At 43.9% G+C, this 21,004-nt stretch overlaps 1 protein-coding gene across 1 annotated transcript in view; it reads right to left on the bottom strand.

Moving 5' to 3' along the window:
• GTF2F2 (general transcription factor IIF subunit 2) overlaps window positions 1–20,483 on the bottom strand; it is a 97,372-nt gene extending 76,889 nt beyond the window's left edge. Inside the window, exons 1-5 of the mRNA XM_084279572.1 lie at window positions 20,368–20,483; window positions 10,345–10,418; window positions 9,854–9,872; window positions 8,241–8,385; window positions 93–131 (exon numbers count right to left, since the gene is read on the bottom strand). Of these exons, the coding sequence (XP_084135698.1) occupies window positions 93–131; window positions 8,241–8,385; window positions 9,854–9,872; window positions 10,345–10,418; window positions 20,368–20,433 (343 nt within the window). The 5' untranslated portion in view covers window positions 20,434–20,483. The remainder of the gene's footprint in view (window positions 1–92; window positions 132–8,240; window positions 8,386–9,853; window positions 9,873–10,344; window positions 10,419–20,367) is intronic.
• Window positions 20,484–21,004: the final 521 nt, after the last annotated feature.

Below are 21,004 nucleotides of genomic sequence, written 5' to 3'. Positions count from 1 at the left end.
TTTAAAAAACTACCATTTTTTTAAAGGTAAAACTGAAAAACTGCAGTCACAAATAATTTTTTAAGTGCTTCCAAGAAAGCATCCACACTCACCAGTGCTGCTGCTTTCAGACTTTTCTTCTGGTTGGCCTTCTGGAAAAAAAAAGAAATGAACAAAAAAAGGAAACGTAATGTTTCTGTGTTGATAGTTTGAAATTACACCTAGAAAGTGGGTTGCAAAGCAAAGAATGATAAATTACAACAAAATCACAATCACTGAGTTTGTTTGAAGTTTATAAATTTACTTTCTGAAGAAATAATTTGCCATGGATGGGAATCAACAGAAATAAAAAAAAATCTCCTTTAGTGCCCAAGATCACAGCTTAAATGAGAGAACTCCATTACCTCTCTGACAAAGCTCTGCAGGAATAAAGTTACACACTTACACAAAATCAGTAGCAAGATTATACTTAAGCAATGAATAGTATCCATTTATCTCACTAATCACTCTAGACAAATAAATATTATTGTTGTGCATTTTAAAAAACCCAATAAAGTTCTGAAAATAATGGTCCAAATTACTATGAGGCAATTTTTTTAACTCAATCAACCTCTACTCCACCCTTGCTGCAAATCAGAAAAGAATTTACTTCTTCAACATTTTCCCTTTCTGATCATTGGTCCTCAAATGGTTAGGTCCAAATAACAAACATAATCATAAATGCATCCTGCTCCACGGAGCAGAGAATCAAAGTATGTATGAAGGAAAAACCTAGACCCAAGTGTTGTGAAGAGAGTTGCCAAGAAATTATCACTTGGGTGAATGGCAGTCAGACTCAGAAACAGCTTTCTACACGAAATTCCAATCCAGCATGTGAAGAGATGGCAGACGGCGGATGTATTTTGGTAAACTGAGTTCTAACACTTACCAAGTTCTATGAAATTAAATCCTAGCATAAATTTGTCAACCTGAAATTTCACTGTTCCTCCTATATTTTTCCTTTCTACGCATCTTCTAAGCTAGAGAATAAAAAGAACATTTTCACTTATCTAAAATACAGTTAAAAATGGTAAAATATACTTGTCCTTAGCTTTCAAGTCAGACATGTCACAACTATCATTACAGGCTATTTACTTACAGGCGAGAGTGAATTACTGCTCTAACTCAGAAAGTAATTTCTGAGTTGAGCTAGTTTGATCATTTCTGCCATTTACAGGCTGGGTATTAACAGAACTGAAAACATGAAATATTTTACATAACCTTATTTTTGCCACTGATTCTTGCTGGGTTTCATAGCTGATGGCTCTGTTTTCTCATTGAGATGGCTGACAGCCTGAGGACTAATGCAAATGGAAAAAGCAATATCTCTCAGATCCTTCTTTCTTTACCAGTGGCTGTCATTAGTCTTAGCAGCTGAAAGAATGTGCTTTCTCACTAAGAAAACATCATTATATGGCCTCTTCCCACCCATGAGCATTCACAAAGTGAGTTAAGATCCCTGCCAACTTTCAGTTATACATGCAGGATAGCCTGGGTTTTTCTTCTCGCTGACATTATTTTTTTTGTGTGTACTTAGCACAGCTACAGCATAATGTTATTAACCAAACAATACCCTAATTCAGCTATAACTTAATAAAGGAAATATACAGTGCACACACAAGAAGCAATGAGGACACAATGAAGAACATGCCAACATACAAAGACACCAACCCCTGCCTGGACTGAGATGTAAGCTGCAGCTGGGTTTAAAGCTGCTTCTTTTTAAGTCTGTTTCATTAAAAGACTAGCTACCTAACCAAAACTAGCTACCTCTCCAAAACTACTGCATAAGACATCACAACTAAAAACTATAACAGCACCTCTAATTCAAGTAACAATAAATGTGTACCATGTCTATGGGGCGAGTGCATATGTTTGCTTGTACATGTCAACAGAATCTGCCCTCAACAGCAGAGACAAAAAACAGACAAAATTCAAGCCTTGCAAAAAAGCAAATTTTTTTTTTCTCATCATTAGGCAATTTATTTTTACTGTGATTAGATCACTGGTCTCTGTTTTAAAACTTTTCTCATTACTAATATCACAAAGAAGGTAAAGGCGGTTGTACTATGTTTACTCAATATATTTTGTCAATGCAGACTACAGCTGCTCAGCCTCCTCCACAACATGCAAGATTCACAGATAAATGTCATCAGGTTGGGAATGGTTGGTTGGTTGGAGTTTTTTTGGTAGAGGGAGGGAGATTTACACATACATCAGTGAGACTGGAAAAAAACCACGAAACTTGAAGTCACTGAAGTAAGTGGAAAGCCAATTCTATTCCCATCACACTGAGCCCATTCCAGCACACCATATATTTTGTGCATTATATCCTCAGTTGTTTCAATCTGTACAGGAATTAACAGTCTACAGTTTTAATACCAAAAATTAAATTAAACTTAGGAGCTTATCACTGCCAGCCAGCTGAACCCACTTTACAGTAATTTGTTAATCCTCACAACACTAATAGGAAGTAAGTAAATAAATATAATTTCCATTTATGAGAGATGGAGAAGAGATGCCATCAGCAGTCGCAGTTATTTTCTAAACCGACTGTATGTCAGTAACATATACAAAGTCTTGACCCATCAAAAGGCTGTCTGTAATTAGACTAGCTTGAGTCACATATTCTGCTTTTCTGATGATGGGTTGCATCCTCTTTATCATCCTCACAGATATTTGGAAATTTGCATAAATGCCAGCGATGCGAAAGGCTGCTCTTGCTCCTACTTCTTTTGATCACGAGGCTCCTGATAGGTTTTCCTCTTCTGCCAAGAGCAGTCCATAAAGGACTGAGGTATGTAAAGGAACAAAGAAGCATTAAGTAAAACCCCAAAGTATTTTTGAGACTGGAATGTGTGGTTAAGTGACAGCCTGAACAAATAGAGACAATCGGAAAGAGCTGTTAAATTAGACAGGTATACGTCAAAACTCCTCAGCAGGCAGAGCTAAGATGGCAAAACGATGAGGGAGGGCGTTTATTTCCTAAATAACAGTTTGATGAGAGATTTGAGAAGTCAAACATTCACCAGGCATCAAGACTGAGCACTACGTATTTTACTGGAAATAATTAAATGTAATTAAAGGAGTAACTGCTTTAATGAAAGAAAAAAAATATCTTTCCAGGATTTTTATCAGTGTTTCTTCCCTTCACCTTTATTTAAATGGCTGGATATATCTGCTATTTCAAAATACAAATATACAAAATACAGAATAAAATCTCTAAAACTTCATTTTCAGTGGAAAACTGTGCACTGTGAGTTATACAGTAGGTATCATTCACATAGAAATCCAAAAAAGGTCTTTTTATATAGATGAGAAGATAAAGGAAAAAAACAAACCACCCAAAATCCAAACAATGGGAGAATATACAAGGGATATGGGAATAAAGGAGCTGGTTTAAGGTATACAGGCAGTTATGTATGTTATTGAGCAGCAATTAAAAAAAATATAATTGAATTTCATTAGTTGAGATTCTGGAAGAAGTGAAGACTCAGAAAACTGGAGAACAACACAATGTTAGGAGCCAGCAGTCTTCTGTGAAGCATGAAACAGTGAAACAATTCATGCCTGAATGCTGCTCGGAAACAAAGGTCTGGTAGTCATTCTGTCAATGGAATTCTCCAAACACTTTTTTACTTTCAGTAAGATGAAAGGAGCATGAAGGAATTTAAAGTCACGAAAATAGGCATTAAGGCAATCCCACTTATGGTGGGGGAGTTGTGAAGATATATTCAAAATTTCAATAAAATGAGTCATCTCACCCAACTTTACAGAAATATCTTATACTTTATTTGTGTCTACAGTGTAAAACCCTCCTCCCCACCCATGAGTCCTTGACAGTTGGGGGCTGTAGACACCTGTAGACTGTAGTTAGCCTACCAAGGTCTGTGTTTTCCCAAGTCATATTAGTAGCACATTTTTCTAAGAACTATCTCAGGAAGGAACTTTTATCATTAGCTGTAGCATACCTGGGTTCTTTACTTATATTTAGAGCCAGCAATCCTCAACTACCACAAAAAAAATTAAAGGAAAATTAAGCAACAAACAATTAAAGCAGTAAGGGAATTAATTTATAAATCACAATCAGAAAAGTTTGCTACTAAATGTTTAACAAAAGCATGTTCCTGTTCCTTAAACCAGGAAAGAATTGTCAAATTACAGTACTTTCTTACGCCAGGGTGGCTGCCAGTAAGAAGCTCAGAAAAAAAACAATTTTAACCAAACATACCCTACATCAGGGCTGTGAATTGCCCCTAGAGAGTTCTTAGCTATACACACATAAGGAAAATTATCTTTTCTTTTTTTCATACAACACATTGAAATATATGCAAAATGCTCTCCTTTCCTCCCGCCCCAAAAATTACAGCTATGATAGCTGATGACAAAGATAAGATAAAATGACTGGAAGCACAAATAGCATTGTTGCATAGCAACTGTTGATGTACATATGGTGATGTTTATGGAACAGAATGTAGTTCATATTTAATGCAGAAATAATACTGAAACCAGCCTAGACAGCAAGACTTAGACTGCAAGAGACAACTGTGCTTTGGATCTTTCTGCAGGCATCAGAGGAGCCACGCTTCCCACCAGCTCTGCTCAACTGATGCTCAGGAACACCACTGCAGGTCTCAGAGATGTGCCCAGCAGTGAAGACAATGCAATGCCTAACGTGTGTAAACAGCCTTGCAAAGGAAGCAGGGAGGCATTTTGCAACTAGTACTTTTGGAGTGCACTGTACTACTCCATCATCCATTACAGCTATTTCAAAATACAGAAATAGGAGAAGAAAAGAAACAGGAGAAACCCCAGAGTTAGCCTAAACAGAAAGCGCACCATGAGTGAAAGCCAGCACAGAACAGATTTTTAACAGTATCTGGGACGGGATCCACATCATCCAGTTTTGGGGTTTCTTTAAACATTAGCTCAGATCTAGTACACACACTGCAGAAGATCAAGAAACTGCAATTCATTGGACTTTGGACATAATACATGGCACTTCAGAAGAGCCTACTGTCATCCTGCAACTAGTACAGGGCCACCAGAGATGCAGAGGTTTACAATGTAGGAACTAGAGAATTTCTCCAGCTACAAAAGTATTAGAAAGAAGTCTAGTTAACACAAAGCAAAGCCCCAGAAAATCCATTCAGAAGTCTAGAAATTACATCATGCAGAAAATATTAAGTTACTTGTCAAGTTTGATCTCTCTTGCGTGCCCTACATGACCTGCTAAGTCAATGTGAAGTGCTGAATTATCCAGAGTATGTCAACTCCTTGCAGCATCTTCCAAGATCACAAAATATTTCAGAGGCAGCTTTGTCACCCCTCATTAATTTACTGCAAGACCATCAAAAAGATGGTCACTATAACATAAGGATCCCAGCATTAGAAGACAGCGCACAGAACAGATCATATGGCTTTTATAACCATACGGATGAAGAAAACCCAAACCCACAACCAAAAAACCCCACCATTTACAAAAGAAACTCAACTGGTTTATGCTATTTGCTCTATTTTAGGTAAGTTCAGTCCTCAAGAAGGCTCCTGACTGAGAACAACAGTGCATGAAGCACTTGTTTATCCATATTTCATTTGCATAATTCCTTAAATGAATCCTTCCAGATGCAACACTATCAATGCCATCTGCAGTTCCATCACTGGACTAAACTTTGGCCCGTGGTTGAAAGCAGCATCCTGATTCTGTTACATGTTGCATTTCACAAAAGAGAAAGGGACATCATCACCAATACTTTACACAAAGACACGTGAATTACAATTTGAAGACAAATACTGGTCTGTGACCATAACTAATGAATTTCAATTTCCTATGACTGTCTTTTACTGCAGATTGACTGATGTACAAAGATGTTTAAATTCCCATTAAGTCTTTTTCCATGATTGATATAATTATAGTGGGGTTTTTTCAATGTGGACTTTCTGGCATCAAATAAGGTAGCCTTCCTTTCAGTTCGGATATCCATAGTTTTGCTTCACTCTTCAGACACCTGTTTCCACACCAGCCATATAATTCACTACAAAATTGGTTGAAATTGGCCGTGGAGCTCACAACATATTGGTAACACAGATTTAAACACAAGAGTGTGGCTGCAGGAACACGGTATCCCAGAAATCTGGCTGGAATTTGGAGTATCTGTGTCACATTCATCTTTACAACCAAAAAAAGTGAGGCAAGGAAAGCACATAAAGGTTTATTTTTGATTGTAATGCCAGCACCAGATTTAACACAACAGCAACACATTTTAGCCATTTTGTATTTAAGCCAGTTTCATGAAAACTCACTGACTGCATGTTATGCTTGCTAATCTCAAGCAAAAACAATTTTGACAGAGTCTGCATTTATTCACTGCTTTACTCCAAACATTTCTCATTTCACCAAATACCCTTTGCTCCTGATTAACGTAATAACTTCTTCTCAATAGACCTGTGGTCCTTGAATAACATTTTGCAGTTGCTAAGAAATGCCAAAATTTCAGTTGACTAAGTAGAAATAGGACAGCTTCTAAGTACCTAACGGTTTCAAGACACTGGTATTACAGATGGTAAAACAGAAATAAATGGGTATCATCTAGCTATCACATTCTAATGACTTCCATTCTAACTGATGACAAATACCCCATATTCAAGTTAAGCATCTGCGCTCAAAGCAGCTTAAGTTGCTGTTAGAGGATTCTGAAGCAGTATTTTGTATAAAAAGGTGTCTTGGGAAGACAAACCCCGTGGGACTTGCAGCAAGCACACAAAAGTCACTGAATGTACACTCTAAACAGATCTTTACATCCAAAATCTCTCTCTTCTGTCAAGTGTTCTGAGGTTGGCACACAGAAAAATAAGAAAGGATTAGAAGCTATTAAAATGCTTACAACGTTCTTGAAAACTCTCTCCCTATCTCTTTCCACATTTGGAATCTGTTGATTATAAAAGCCTGTATCTTTGAAGGATTGTAAGTCTCTCACATGAAAAAACAGTACTGTTTTTTTTTAAGTGAGAAATGAATAGCATGACTACATTTATTCCAGACAAAGCAGTAATAACTGAAAAGTGACAAGTTGTACTATAAGAGCTTGTAATTCTAAACACAGCTGTGGCAGTCAAGACACTTGTACCTTAATATCATAATGTTCAGCCACTAAATCTTTTAGTAGATTTTAAAAAGGAGCTGATCAAACTTACTCTCTGTCCTGGGAGTTACAATTCTCCTTCCCTCATGTATTTGATAAAGCACCACACTGCCATCACAGCAGTTACCTGCCAGCCTACGAACATCAAAACATCAGAAGCTGGTCACACTCTAGACTTCTGCCCCACAGAAGGCAGAGGTATCAATAACTAATAATAATCATTATCATCAACATCTTCAGGGGATGACAAAATCTAAGTGCCTGAAACTGAGGTACCTTCTATAGACACATTCCTTCTCTCTCCAGAACGTGACCACACAGTTTCAGTCATAAACCTCAGAGCACACAGGAGTTGCAGGGAAGGCAGCTTGCTGAACCTCCCGTACAGTGTAACACTACCACGTCCTTTAAGTCTAACATGCAAGTCAAGACACATCATTTTGAATATCCTAATCACTCACACTGCTACTATGCTGAACTTAAGGTACACCAAACAGCTGAAATCCAGTGAGAAAAATCGTAACCTTACTTCTGCGCTGTTTGGTGTTATGACCTTGTTAAGCTTTAATACACTTTTTAATACACTTAAACCTTCTATATATATACATACACACTTCAAGAAAATGTAGTGAACTGATGTGTTTATTGCAAAACTGGATCTGTTCAACTGAACAGAGGAAGAATCAGCATTCATATAAAATTATATTCACAGCAGAGATCAATTCAAGGAGAAAAAAAACCATAAAATTAGTTGATCCCAGAAGTATATGGCAAAACAAAAACATTTTTTCCAGTGAAAACCCTAAAGGAGAATACACAATGTACTGCACTCCAGGCTCTCTGTTCTTTTCAGCAGACCCACAGCTGAAATGCACATGATAACCTTATGTGGAGATTTCAAATTAGTTGCTCAATCATATGAAGAAGAGAGAGACACACAAAAAAAAAGTACAACAGTGTTATGTATGCAGATATCAACACAACAGAGCCAAAATCTGACTTATGAGTCTTCTGGCCTTTACAGCATTCAGTTTATTGAAATCACAGATACTGGAACTGCTACAAGTAACTTTAACATACCTACTGAACTTTCTGTGAACACTGTTAGGGTCTGTCCTCCCACACTCTGCAACAGAAACGGATGTTCCCTCGGTGCACTGACTGAAGCGGGTTTTCCTCCAATATCACTGATGCTCGCAAGCTCTTCATTCAAAGTAAACGACACCTAACAGTCACAATTACCACAGTGTTACTACACAGACTCGGCCACACAGCTTCACAAGTTGCAGGGAGACAAAAAGATGGAAAACACAAGGAGTATAGCACACTGCCATTTCAAAAACTCTTCAAAACCAGTAAGAGTGGGGTAAGAGTCTTACTCCATTGATCTCTTGTTGAAACAAAAAATTCAAAGCCTTCATGTACTTAATAAAAGCACTAAATGTTTTTCCTGCATGTCCTGCTCAGCTTCATTCTGCCATGCAGCAACAGGGTACCCCAGGAAGCCACTCATTCTCATGGGGTGCCTCACCACTTGGCTCTATCCAGACTGCAAAGGGCACTTTGTGGCTCTCATCAGTATCACAGTTCTGGTGGGGTCTGTGGTGGTTCAGCCCCAGACAGCAGCTGTGCATCACAGGTGCTCCCTCACTCCCATGGGAGAGACAGACAGACCCTCCACAGGTTGGGGTAAGGACAGTTTACTGACAAAAATCACTGTGAATGTAGAACAATAATGGCCAGTTACACCCAGTGCTAACACAGAGCATGCTACTGACCCGACGATTACAGAGCACTGCCCGACAGCAAGGACTGACCAACAGACCCAACATCCCAGCCACACTCAGACTGTCCTGAAGGCAACAAGCCCACACCCTTCCCCAGCTGCTTTTATGGGGTAGTGGTGTCAGGTGGTGTGGGAAACAGCCCAGGCTAACTCAGCTCACCTGTGCTGGCTACTTGGGGAGGTTAACTCTGCCCTGGCCAGAACCAGGACAGGGGCTCACAATATTTGTGAGGTTGGCTCATATTCCAGCCTAGAAGAGTCCAGTCAAACATCCAAACCTCCAGTAGAACTCTCTTCATTTATTCTAAAAGAAATTTGGCTAGGTTATCAACTGCAGCTTCCTTCCCTGCCAATTTCTGGCCCACAGCTTCTTCCAGTTCAGTGACAGACCTATGTGGTATTTGAATTCATTCTAACTAATGCAACTTTCCTTCTCTCCTGTAAAAGATATAGGAAGTTACTGTCAGTCACTGAGGCTGCTAATAAAAGCACTTACCTCTGCATGCAGAAAAACCTCCAAGCTGCTTTGTATTTAGTAGGACCAAATCCCAAGTATAAGACAGAACACCTTCTGAGCTTGCAACCCACCATCTCCAACTTCTTTTGCTTTATCATCATCCTCCTTAGCTCTCAGACAGCCTTTTGCACTAACACATCTCAAAATGTTTAGAGAGGTCACTACTATGATTGCTGCTTACAGATGAGTAAACAAACTTAGGGAACAGAGACCTGATGAAAGTCCCACACTAAATCTACAGGCAGAACTACAAACAGAATTCTCTCCCCCTGATTCTGTGGTACAGCTTCATTACAGGTGTAATAAACAAATGACATCATAGTGTTCTAAATAATTGCTAAAATTCAAAATACAACACATTCACAGCCTTTGTAGTTAGCAGTTACTTACTTCTGTTCTTCCTTGATTTCTGCAAAAGAAAACATTTCATGTTTTAGTAACCATAATCTAATTCCACAAGTTTAGCTTCTCTAACAAAAAGGCAAATTCAAATTCCAGTTTTATGACCCATTTTCATTCCTGAGCTGCTCAATATTTTTTGTTATGCCAATGCCCAAAAACAAATGGGAAAAATCAGCAGGTGAGAACAGAAGTGGCAAAACAGCACATTTAGGTTAAAGAATATTATCCAGTTAGATGTGCATATTTCTTGGGTCTAAGAAATGAAACATCATGTAATGGTATATAGCCACTCCCCAGTATAACTTTGCATGATTTATATTCATAATCACTGTATCAGGTATCAGAGAATTATGGAGAGTGTTTGCAAGAAACCGAGGTGCAATACAGTCTATTTTATTATTATAAATATGACTATTTCTATAGTCATCAGGTAATTTCTTTTAAGAATTGCAACCAATAAAGTTACTCTAAAGGCTTACTTGGCAATCCTTAGTTTTCCCACTTCTCCTCTTCCTGAAGCTTTATTCCACTGCTGTGACAAGTATTTGGGGACCTAAGAAAAGACGACAGATTTCAAGAAAAGCAGATTTCAAAATTGTATATAAACTGTGTATGTGTATATAATTTAAATGCTTTTACCCTGACCACTTCAGAATACAGAATGAGCTAAACAGACAAGACAATATAGAATCACAGACTGGTTTGGGTTGGAAGAAACCTCAAAGATCATCTAGTTCCAAACCCCTGCCATGGGCAGGGACACCCTCCACTAGACCAGGTTGCTCAAAGCTGCATCCAACACAGCCCTGGACACTGCCAGGGAGGGGGCAGCCACAGCTTCTCTGGGCAACCTGTGCCAGTGCCCCACCACCCTCACAGGGAAGAATTTCTTCCTAATGCCTAATCTAAACCTACCCTCTTTCACTCCAAACCCATTACCCCTCATCCTATCACAGCAGGCCCTGCTAAAAGTTTGTCCCCATCTCTCATAAATCCCTTCAGGTACTGGAAGGCTGCAGTAAGGTCTCTGCATAGCTTTCTCTTCCCCAAGCTGAACAAGCCCAAATCTCTCAGCCTGTCTTCACAGCAGAAGTGCTCCAGCCCTCTGATCAGCTTCATGTCTCTCCTCTGCACTCACTCTAACACCTCGATGTCTGTCTTGTGCTGGGAACCCCAGAGCTGGACACAGTACTGCAGGTGGGGTCTCACCAGTGCAGAGGGGCAGGACCACCACCCTCAACCTGCTGGTGACACTGTTTTTGATGTAGCCCAGAATACAGTTGGCTTTCTGGGCTGCAAGCATGCACTGCCAGCTCATATCCAGCTTTTCATCCACCAATATCCCCAAGTTCTTCCCGCAAGGCTGCTCTCAATTCCTTCATCTCCCAGCCTTTACTGACACCAGGTATTGCCCCAATCCAGGTGCACTTGGCCTTGTTGAACCTCATGAGGTTCACATGGGCCCACTTCTCAAGCCGTTCCATGTATATTCTGTTAGGGAGAACAAAAAGAACAAAGTAGCACAAAATTAAGGCTACTGTTGGGTCACAAATCTCCCAAATGGGGGAAAAATTTATAATGCCTTGAATCTCAAACACTAATATCAGACCGTGAAGAGCAAAAAAAGATCATCATAAACTAAGGAGTCACAATAATTTTATCAGGTAAAACTCTACTTTAAAATAATCATTAGAAATTATAATCTCTCCAGGTAAAAGAAAACAACTAAACCACGCAACCGCAACAATGAGATTTTAGATAATTACAACTCAGAGATCAAAAAGTGCTGTGAAAGGAAGGTTTATCAGTTTGGGAACCCCTGCCACATTGAGCAGCAAACTACAGCCCTAGTCCCACCAGATTCCCACTTCTCCAAGAGCAGAAGTGCCCTAGGCAGATCTGTTTCCCATCACTCACTCTCATCTCTCCACCGGATTAGGAAAAGTCTTTGTGCAGCAGGTCAATACACAGAAAGAGCAGACTGATCTGCCTGGCAGGTGTGGGGGACTTGTATGTTTTGACTGTGATGATTTTATATTTAGCAGGTGCAACAACCAAAGCAGCTCCCCAACCCATGTCCCTGAATAGCTGCAGAGGGACACAAAGCAGGGACAGGAACAAGCAGCCCCGTTTAACCTGACACGTCCAAGGAGTCAAAGCTTCTCCAGTGATACTGACTGACCTACACACAAATCCCTTCAGTTACAAAGGTTTTGGAGTCTGCAGCATCCGGTGGCTTGGGCTCGTGATGGTCTGTAAAGGCGCCTACTTAAGCAACCAAAAACCTGCAAGTTGGCTTTCTAAGCAGACCAATATTCCCTCTTTTCCCACCAATGCAGTATTTGCCAAAATCAAAGCCCACCTGTCTCCACTCTCTGGCAGAAAAAAAAGTACCAGCTAACTACAGCCAGGCAAAGCAGACCCCAACAGCCAGCTCTTCCATGGCCAGCCCCAGCGCCCTGCTGCAGCCGTTGCGCTGCACACCCATGCTCCTCAGACTCCCAGATGTGTTCCAGATGTGATGATGCCTGCACGCCTGCATGGAGCGGCAACAGCACCTTTTTCTGGGACAGTAATGCTGGAGGAACATGTTCAGTGCTCAGCAGTTACCACAGTTCTCCTGAAAGACCAGGCAACCTTAAAGACAGCAAACAGCATTCATTGTGTGAAATCAAAAGGCTGTTTGTTTCAATACACAGAGCCATTGCTGATGAACAATCCGAGCTCTTGAATCAGCACACAGTTCCCCAGGACTCCAAAAGGTGGCCTGAGCTGGTGGTTGCCACCACCCAACCCCAGAGAGGAGCTCCCAGCTCAGCCCACATGTCTGTGAGTCCAGCCCTGGAGAGGCACTTCATACTTCTCAGTTTTGCCCCAGATGAATGAGGAACAGGGAACTTCTCTACCTTCTCTGCTCCACCATGTGGCAGTGGTTCTAGCCCTGCCTACCTTTCCTTGCAAGCAGCCAGCTCAATCAGCTCTGAGTGCAGAAGGCAACATTCTGCAGATCACACAGACTTGCAGGTCACAGGTTTTCCCCCACCACTCAGCAGTTATGACTGTCTTTTCTATGACAGCTTTGCCTAAAGACCGAACATGACACGTTAGTACAACAAATGGGAGATTGGAGCAATTTCCCCCCTACACACAAGCTATCAGACACAGAAGTACTGTGGCACACCAAGAAATGGAATACAGACCTGAGGCAATAAGGACAATCTCACATCTGACTATTGAAAATGAGCTGTAAGATGTTCAAGTGATAAGGAAATTACAGATTTATTTTTTTTCAAACAGGAAATAGCTGAAAGCAGCTGAATAGAAGCAACGACTTCCTATAAGAAGGTAGCAGTTGCTGGAAGAGCATCAATTTAAAGACCTACAATAGTCTGTCTAGCAAAACAGTGACTTGTCAGAGGGAAAATCATTTACTGCTCCAACGACATCATATTCTGATGCAGGAACTTCGTGTCATCTTTTTTTCTTTCATATCACAGAATCATAGAATCATAGAATCATAGAATGGTCTGGGTTGGAAGGGACCCCAAGGATCATAGAGCTCCAACCCCCCTGCCACAGGCAGGGACACCAACCTCCAGGCCTGGATCTACACAAGGCTGCCCAGGGCCCCATCCAACCTGGCCTTGAACACCTCCAGGGACAGGGAATCCACTACCTCTCTGGGCAGCCTGTTCCAGCACCTCACCACTCTTTCTGTAAAAAACTTCCCCCTAATATCTAATCTAAACCTTCCCTCCTTTAGCTTTATATACTCATGACACACCAGGACAAATCTACATTCTTTAGTTTGGCAGCAAGGTTCTTTATGGTAGAGCAAAATCCATTCTGGCTCACACAGTCCACAGCTCCTGAAAACATCTGTGCCCACACAGAAAAACGGTGTGAGACACAGCCAGAGAGAGAGAGAAACCTACTGAGCGCTGCCCATGGCATTTTCCATCTCAAGCAGCAGAGACACACGTTGTAATTGGATGTGTGACTGCACAGAATAAAACTAAGCCAAGTTTCGCTGCACGGTTGAGGAGGCAAAGAGCCTGTTCCAGGAACTTGCTGACAAACAGCAACCTGCTAACTTCCTAAAGCTCAAATTAATTTAAAGTTAACCTTGCATTCAACTGTTCTTAAAAATACTCCAACAAATCCAGGACAAACACCTTGGTGTTGGTACTTCGCATTCTGCAGTAGTCTCACAGCACCCCACAAAGTACTATGGAACAGCTAGAAAATCCAGATGTCCTCCAACTGCTCAGCCAAACTAAATGTGAATCCAGGTTTCCATAAAGAGAGTTCAGGATCTTCTGTGGTAGGAACAGAATACCAAACAGGATCATGACCTTGGACATCAGCAGGGGCAACTTTGGCCTTTTCAGGCAATTGCTAAAAGAAATCCCGTGGGACAAGGTACTAGAAGAAAAAGGGATCCAAGATAGTTGGTTTATATTCAAAGATTACTTCTTCCAAGCTCAAGATCTGAGCATCCCAAAGGGTAGGAAATCACGAAAGGGAGGAGGAAGACCTGCGTGGTTAAACAGGGGACTGTTGGGCAAACTCAAGTGGAAGAAGAGAGTCTGTCTATAGGTCATGGAAAGAAGGGGTGGCCACTTGGGAGGAATATAACACTGTTGTCAGAGCATGTAGGGAAGCAGCTAGGAAAGCTAAGTCCTCCTTGGAGTTAAACCTTGCAAGGGAGCTCAAGGATAACAGAAGGGACTTCTTCAAATACACTGCAGACAAAACTTAACACCTGAGGCAATGTGGGCCCTCTGCTGAATGGTGTGGGTGCCCTGGTGACAGAGGATACTAAGAAAATGGTTACTGAATGACTTCTTTGTCTCTGTCTATACTGCTGGAGACTGTCTTCAGGAGCCCCAGACTCCTGAGGCCCCAGAGGAAGTCAGGATACACAAGGAGTTTGCCTTGGTTGATAAGGACCAGGTTAAGGATCAGTTAAATGATCTGGATATCCACAGGTGCTGAGGGAGCTGACAGAAGTCATTGCTAGGCCACTCTCCATCATCTTTGGTAAGTCAGGGGAAACAGGAGAGGTGTCCAAGGACTGGAGGAAAGCAAATGTCACTCCAGTCCTCAAAAAGGACAAGAAGGAGGACCTGGGTAATTACAGACCAGTCAGCTTCACCTCCATCCCTGATAAGCTGATGGAACAACTTATCCTCGGTGCAGCCTCCAAGCACATCAAGGATAAAAGGGTCATTAGGAGCAGTCAGCAGGGTTTCACCAAGGGGAAGTCATGTTTGACCAACCTGATAGCCTTCTATGAAGACACGAGCAGGTGGGTAGATGATGGCGGGGCAGTGGATGTGGTTTATCTGGATTTCAGTAAAGCATTTGACACCATCTCCCACAGCATCCTCATGGCTAAACTGAGGAACTGTGGTCTGGAGGATCAGGTAGTGAGGTGGATTGAGAGCTGCTTGAAGGGAAGAAGCCAGCGAGTTTTGATCAATGGGACAGAGTCTGGCTGGAGGCCTGTATCTAGTGGAGTCCCTCAGGGGTCAGTAGTGGGACCTGTACTATTCATATATTCATCACTGACCTGGATGAAGGAACAGAGGGCACTGTCAGCAAGTTTGCTGATGACACAAAACTGTGAGAGGTGGCTGACACACCAGAGGGCTGTGTTGCCATTCAGCAAAATCTGGACAGGCTAGAAAGTTGGGTGAAGAGTTTAATGAGATTTAACAAGGGCAAGTATAGGGTCTTGCATCTAGGGAAGAACCACCCCAGGTGGTTCCCAGTATAGGTTGGGGACTGGCCTGTTGGAGAGCAGCGTAGGTGAGAGGGACCTGGGGGTCCTGGTGGACAGCAGGATGACCATGAGCCAGCAATGTGCCCCACGTGGCTAAGAAGGCCAATGGCATCCTGGGGTGTGGTTAGAAGGTTAAGGGAGGTCCTTCTCCCCCTCTACTCTGCCTTTGTGAGACCAGGCCTGGAATATTGTGTCCAGTTCTGGGCCCTTCAGTTCAAGGTCAGGGAACTACCTGAAGGAGTCCAGTGCAGGGCCACAAAGATGATGAAGGCAGTGGAACACCTTCCTTATGGGGACAGGCTGAGGGAGCTGGGCCTCTTAAGCCTGGAGGAGACTGAGGGGTGACCTCATCAGTGTCTACAAATATGTAAAGGGGGAGTGTCAGGAGGATGGAGCCAGGCTCAGTGATGTCCAATGACAGGACAAGGGGCAGTGAGTACAAGCTGGAGCAGAGGAGGTTCCATGTAAACGTAAGGAAAATTTTTTTCACTGAGGATGACAGAGCCCCAGCACAGGCTGCCCAGAGAGGCTGTGGAGTCTCCTTCTCTAGAGACATTCAAAACCCACCTGGACATGTTCTTGTGTGACCTAATCTAGGTGATCCTGCTCTGGCAGGGAGGTTAGACTAGATGATCTTTCAAGGTCCCTTCTAACTCCTAACCTTCTGTGATTCTGTGAAAAATGCAACAAATGCACAACAGAAATCCATAAATTGGCACAATATATTGACATACATTGTTTTCTACAGTTTTCAAAGTGGTAATTTTCTACAGCAGACTTCACGCCAGATCAGACACAATTTCTTTTCTAAAATCAAGATAAATGCTATGCCATGTGCCCCAGCTGACTCAATAGAATTATTACGTGCTCACACCTAATCTGGATCTAATTTATACTGCCAGGTAATAACGTAGACACACATTCAGTATGAGCGGACAAGGATAGAAGGACTCTGATACTGTTAAAGTCACTGACTCGCTATATAATATAATCAGACAGGAAATTTATTCAGATTAAGAGATTGCAGATCAATCACACTTCTTTCATCTGCATGGGAAACAGTCTCAAATAGTAGAATTAATCATCTTTCTGCTGGCCTGTCTGCAGTCAAGGGCTACGCAGAGAAAGAAAAAGGGTTATGAAGGACTGTGATCAAAGGATTACTTCTAGATACACAGTTACTTCAGTGAAAACCAGACAGTACTCTCAAAACCACATACTAAACCCTGTAGCTCCGTGCTAATGGTGTAAACCACCACAGGAAAGATTAAATAAAGTTTACACACAAGAGGCATCTTAGTTTGTCACTTTGTTTTAACTTGATAAAAAGTTTAACTTACAGAGAACACTCAGTTTCCAAACGTAACACTGCTTGAGAGAACACAGAGAAAAGAAGAGTGACCTGCTTTTGCAGAGCAGAATTTTCAAAGATCCCAGAGCAGGATTTTGAAAACTACACACCCAAGGACAGACTGATGTATGGACAGAGTGCCTGCCACCCTGAAAGGCTACGGAACGCTTCCCGTACAAGCAGCCTTTACTCAGGGATTCACTCAGAACCCCCACGTGGCTTAATGAGGAGAAGAAATCTGTCCTGCTCAGTAGCATCACTTCACAACCTCTTCATGATGCTGTCCTCTTCCTGCTACTCATATCACACAAACACCCGGGCACCCTGCAGGTACCGTGAGTCACAAGGGCCCCCACTCCACACATCTTTCAGCTCGTTCACAGCCTCCTCCAGAACAAAACAGGCTAGCAGCCCCTACCTGTAATAAACTACCCCCCCTCTCCTGTAGGAAACTACATCAGTCAGCTCTTTCCCTACAGAGTAATCCACATGCCATATGCACACAGGCAATGGGAGTAAGGATGATGTCATGTTCTGGGTTTCCATTTTCCTTTGAACATATAAAAAAGAAATTATATGATGATGTCTTCATTCTAAATATAGATCGGTGCAGCAGATTAAATGAAAAGAAAACCCAACAACAAACCATCACAGAGGGAACAAGCAATTAACAATTCTAATGGCTGTTAAATGGGCATCACTTCACCACAAGTACATAACCAGCAGTTCTTATAGTATCTCCCTATCTTAGCTTTCACTGACAACAGAGAAAAAAGTAGCCCAGTTGCTTTCTGGGTTGATTTCCAGTACCTCCTCTTACTGCTCATGCTTCTGAAGTACTCATCACTAGATTTTTTTATTGTCTGTTAAGTAGTCTCTCTGGAATACTTCCCATGCCAGCATACTACACGCTAAAAGGAAATTAAATAAGCCAGGTTTTCTATTCCAGCAGGACTGACTGCTCTCTCCCTCAAAGGACGGATAAATTCAGCCTCATTAGTTTAGCTAGCGAAGACAACAAGTTCAGGTGTTCAGCACTGCCATCCCTCTGAGTGCACCGAAGGTTCTAGTAACAAGGAGGGTTGTTTCTAAGTTCAGGTCCAAAGGAATTCAAAGGACAAACACCTGCACAGCCCTTGCTACAGCACACCCACATCAGCAACTCTGTATTTTTTATTACAGGAGATCTGAATTATAAATTCAGACCACATGCACGAAGGATCACTTTAACACTTATCTGAGGAACAATCCTTTGAGTCTCATTTTCTCATCACACCAGGCAGCACCCTGTACTCTCAGGGGCACCACCTAAAAGCACAAGCGTGCCTGAAAATTCCTGGCTTGCTTCAAGAACCACTGAACCATACCTGACTAAAGGGCAAGCAGGCTCAGCTAACGTCTCCAAATGCTGCCAACAGGAGCACTTAGGGAGAGCAGGAGTATATGAGAAGAACAGGTACCTCCCCAGCATGCTATTCTAATTACTGTGCTCTTTGATGCTGCAGCCTTGAGGTATAGGCAAATATCAATTTTTAATACATCAATCTGATTTTCTTGCCTGATTTCCTGCCCAGGGGCTTTATGAGCTTCTGTGAAGTTTTGACATTTGCAAATTTCTCCGGCGAAAGAGGAATTCCAAAACTATATTGGTACCTGTTCTGTTTGCTCTGAGCCCCACCAGATGAATTAATTTGACATATCTTTAATTCTCACGTCAGAACTGACTCCTCCCTACTCATTCCTTCCCTGTCCACCTGTGACATTGCTTGTTACTGTACAGAACTCTGTAACAGATTTCCAAATCAATCATCTTGCCAGCCTGGTGGGTAACAATGTGTTTAGGAGCTCCCTCCACAGCCACCACTCCTTGTTCCCCACCCCTGGTGCCCTTCTCCATTCTGTGTTTAGGTCTACTTTTTACTTTCCACCATGGAGGATGAGACCAGGACTACACAGAGCATTCAGGATACAGGCAATACAATGGCATAATAACATTTTCTCTTCTGTTTTTTTTGTAATCATGCCAAATGTCCAATCTGCTCTTTTGACACGACATTCTCAGAGTTACCCACATCTACTCTGAAACTAAATCTCCATTCTAATGACAACAACCAGCAGAGACCAAATTGCTGTGCATTAGGACAGTTTTTCTCTATGCACATCAGACTAGCATTTTCAACTCTGTATTTCATCTGCCGTTTTATCGCCCTGTATCATGATAAACTTCTGCAGCTGGCTACTGCCAGCTTTGATTTTCACTATCCCAGATAAGCTATGAGAATCAGAGCACTGTGTGGTGTTCATTACTGTCTCATGAAAGCAGATGTTCAGGTGCCAGTACAAAAGAGGAAGCCAGACACAGCGACTTACCCGCCACCAGAAGTTCTGCACCACAAGGTCTGAAACTCCCTGCCATTTTCATGGGCCACACTGATATGTTTTGGTAGCTGACGTATGATGGTGTGGCACCCCCTCAGCAACCAGGACCAGTATGTGGGTACTACCCAGCCCCCAAAAGCTCTTCCAAGTTCACGGCCTGAGCCTGTCTCCTCCCTCCCCAAAGGAGGAAGTGGAGGGAGCTACTGTTCTCCCCCCCAAGACAGAACAAATACAGGCCTAGACAAACGGAGGCACATCCATAGGGCCTAGACGGGACCCAGGGCACGTACTTCCCCCATCGGCTACGAGCCTCCTCCTTCCTGAGCCCAGCGCTTGTCGCTGCCGGCAGAAGCAGCCGAGCCACCGGGACAGAACAGAGCTGCGGCAGAGGCCGCCGCGGCCCAGCAGCGGGAGCAGCCGTGAGCCCGGCCCTGCACCCGGCAGGTGCTTGGGTCGGACGGGACGAGCTCTACGTCTCGTGTCCCAGCGCCCTCGCCACAGCCGCGCTACCCCCGCGCTGGGGCGGGCTGCGGCGGCGACAGGCAGGAGCTCCCCTCTCCCCCCTCACCGCGGCGGTCGGGGCCGCGTGTTTTTCAACTGTGACGCGAACCGCAACGCGCCCAAACTTTCCCGGGCGCCGGCGAGTTGCGAGGAGCCCGAAGCTCGCCTGCTGGCCCCGAGAAGCCGCGGGCCAGCGACCGCCCCCGGTTCCCCCAACTCCCCCAGTTTCTTGCCGGTTTCCCCAGCACCTGCCCGGGCAGGCGCCATGCGCGGCCGCCCGCCCAGCCCAGCCCGCACGCCCACGACACGGCAAACGGGGGCAACCCCCGGCCCCAGGCCGCCCCGGGCACTGCCGCGCTCCCCGCTGCCGACCGGCCTCTGCCGCGGGGCGCCCGCTCCCCACCGCCCGCCACCCCGGTCACGGCAGGGCGGGGACGGAAAGGGGCGGCCTGGCCGCAGCGGGCCGCGCCAACGGCTTCTCACCTTCACCAGCCACATGCCCGTGTTCTGCTTGGCGCCGGTGAGGTCCAGCTCGCCCTTCTCGCTCATGGCGGGACAGGCGGGCGGGCGCTACACGCGTGCGAGTCTTCCTGCTCTCGCAGCCGCTGTACCCACCCGGACCCGCACGGCAACGCACCACCGGCACACGGTGGCCCGCGGCGGACAAACTTCCTCCGCGGGCGGAGTGTGGTGGGGGAAGGGCGGGGACGACGAGCTTTCGCTGTGGTGGAATCCCCGGGTTCGAGTCCCCACCCCCGCGCGGCGGGCAGGGCGGAACCCCCAGTATGGCAGGCGGGAAGAGTTGTTCTCGCCCTGTCTGGGAAGGGTGATTCCAGCACGCTGGAGAACGGCGAGAGCATGCGAGATTATCTAGAGGAAATGGAGGATTGGTCCGGGGGGAGAGGGAGATGTCCCCGCACCTCGGCTCTCCAGCGCGGGTGGGAAGCATCAGGCTGGGGAGCAGCTCCGGGGAGAGGGGTCAGAACATCACAGGGTGCCCAAATGTCACAAACGGGGGGGGGGGGGGGGGAAGAGTAGGTGTGTGTCATTTACCATGGGTATAAAGCAAAGAATTAGGCTTAGCACCCTGCAAAGAACACTCACGGTGAAGTGTTGGATC

The sequence above is a fragment of the Gallinula chloropus genome (genome assembly GCF_964237585.1).
Source record: "Gallinula chloropus genome assembly, chromosome: 1".
In the NCBI taxonomy this organism is placed as follows: domain Eukaryota; kingdom Metazoa; phylum Chordata; class Aves; order Gruiformes; family Rallidae; genus Gallinula; species Gallinula chloropus.
The sequence above is the reverse complement of the archived record's forward strand: the minus strand, read 5'-3'. Positions and strand labels throughout refer to the sequence as shown.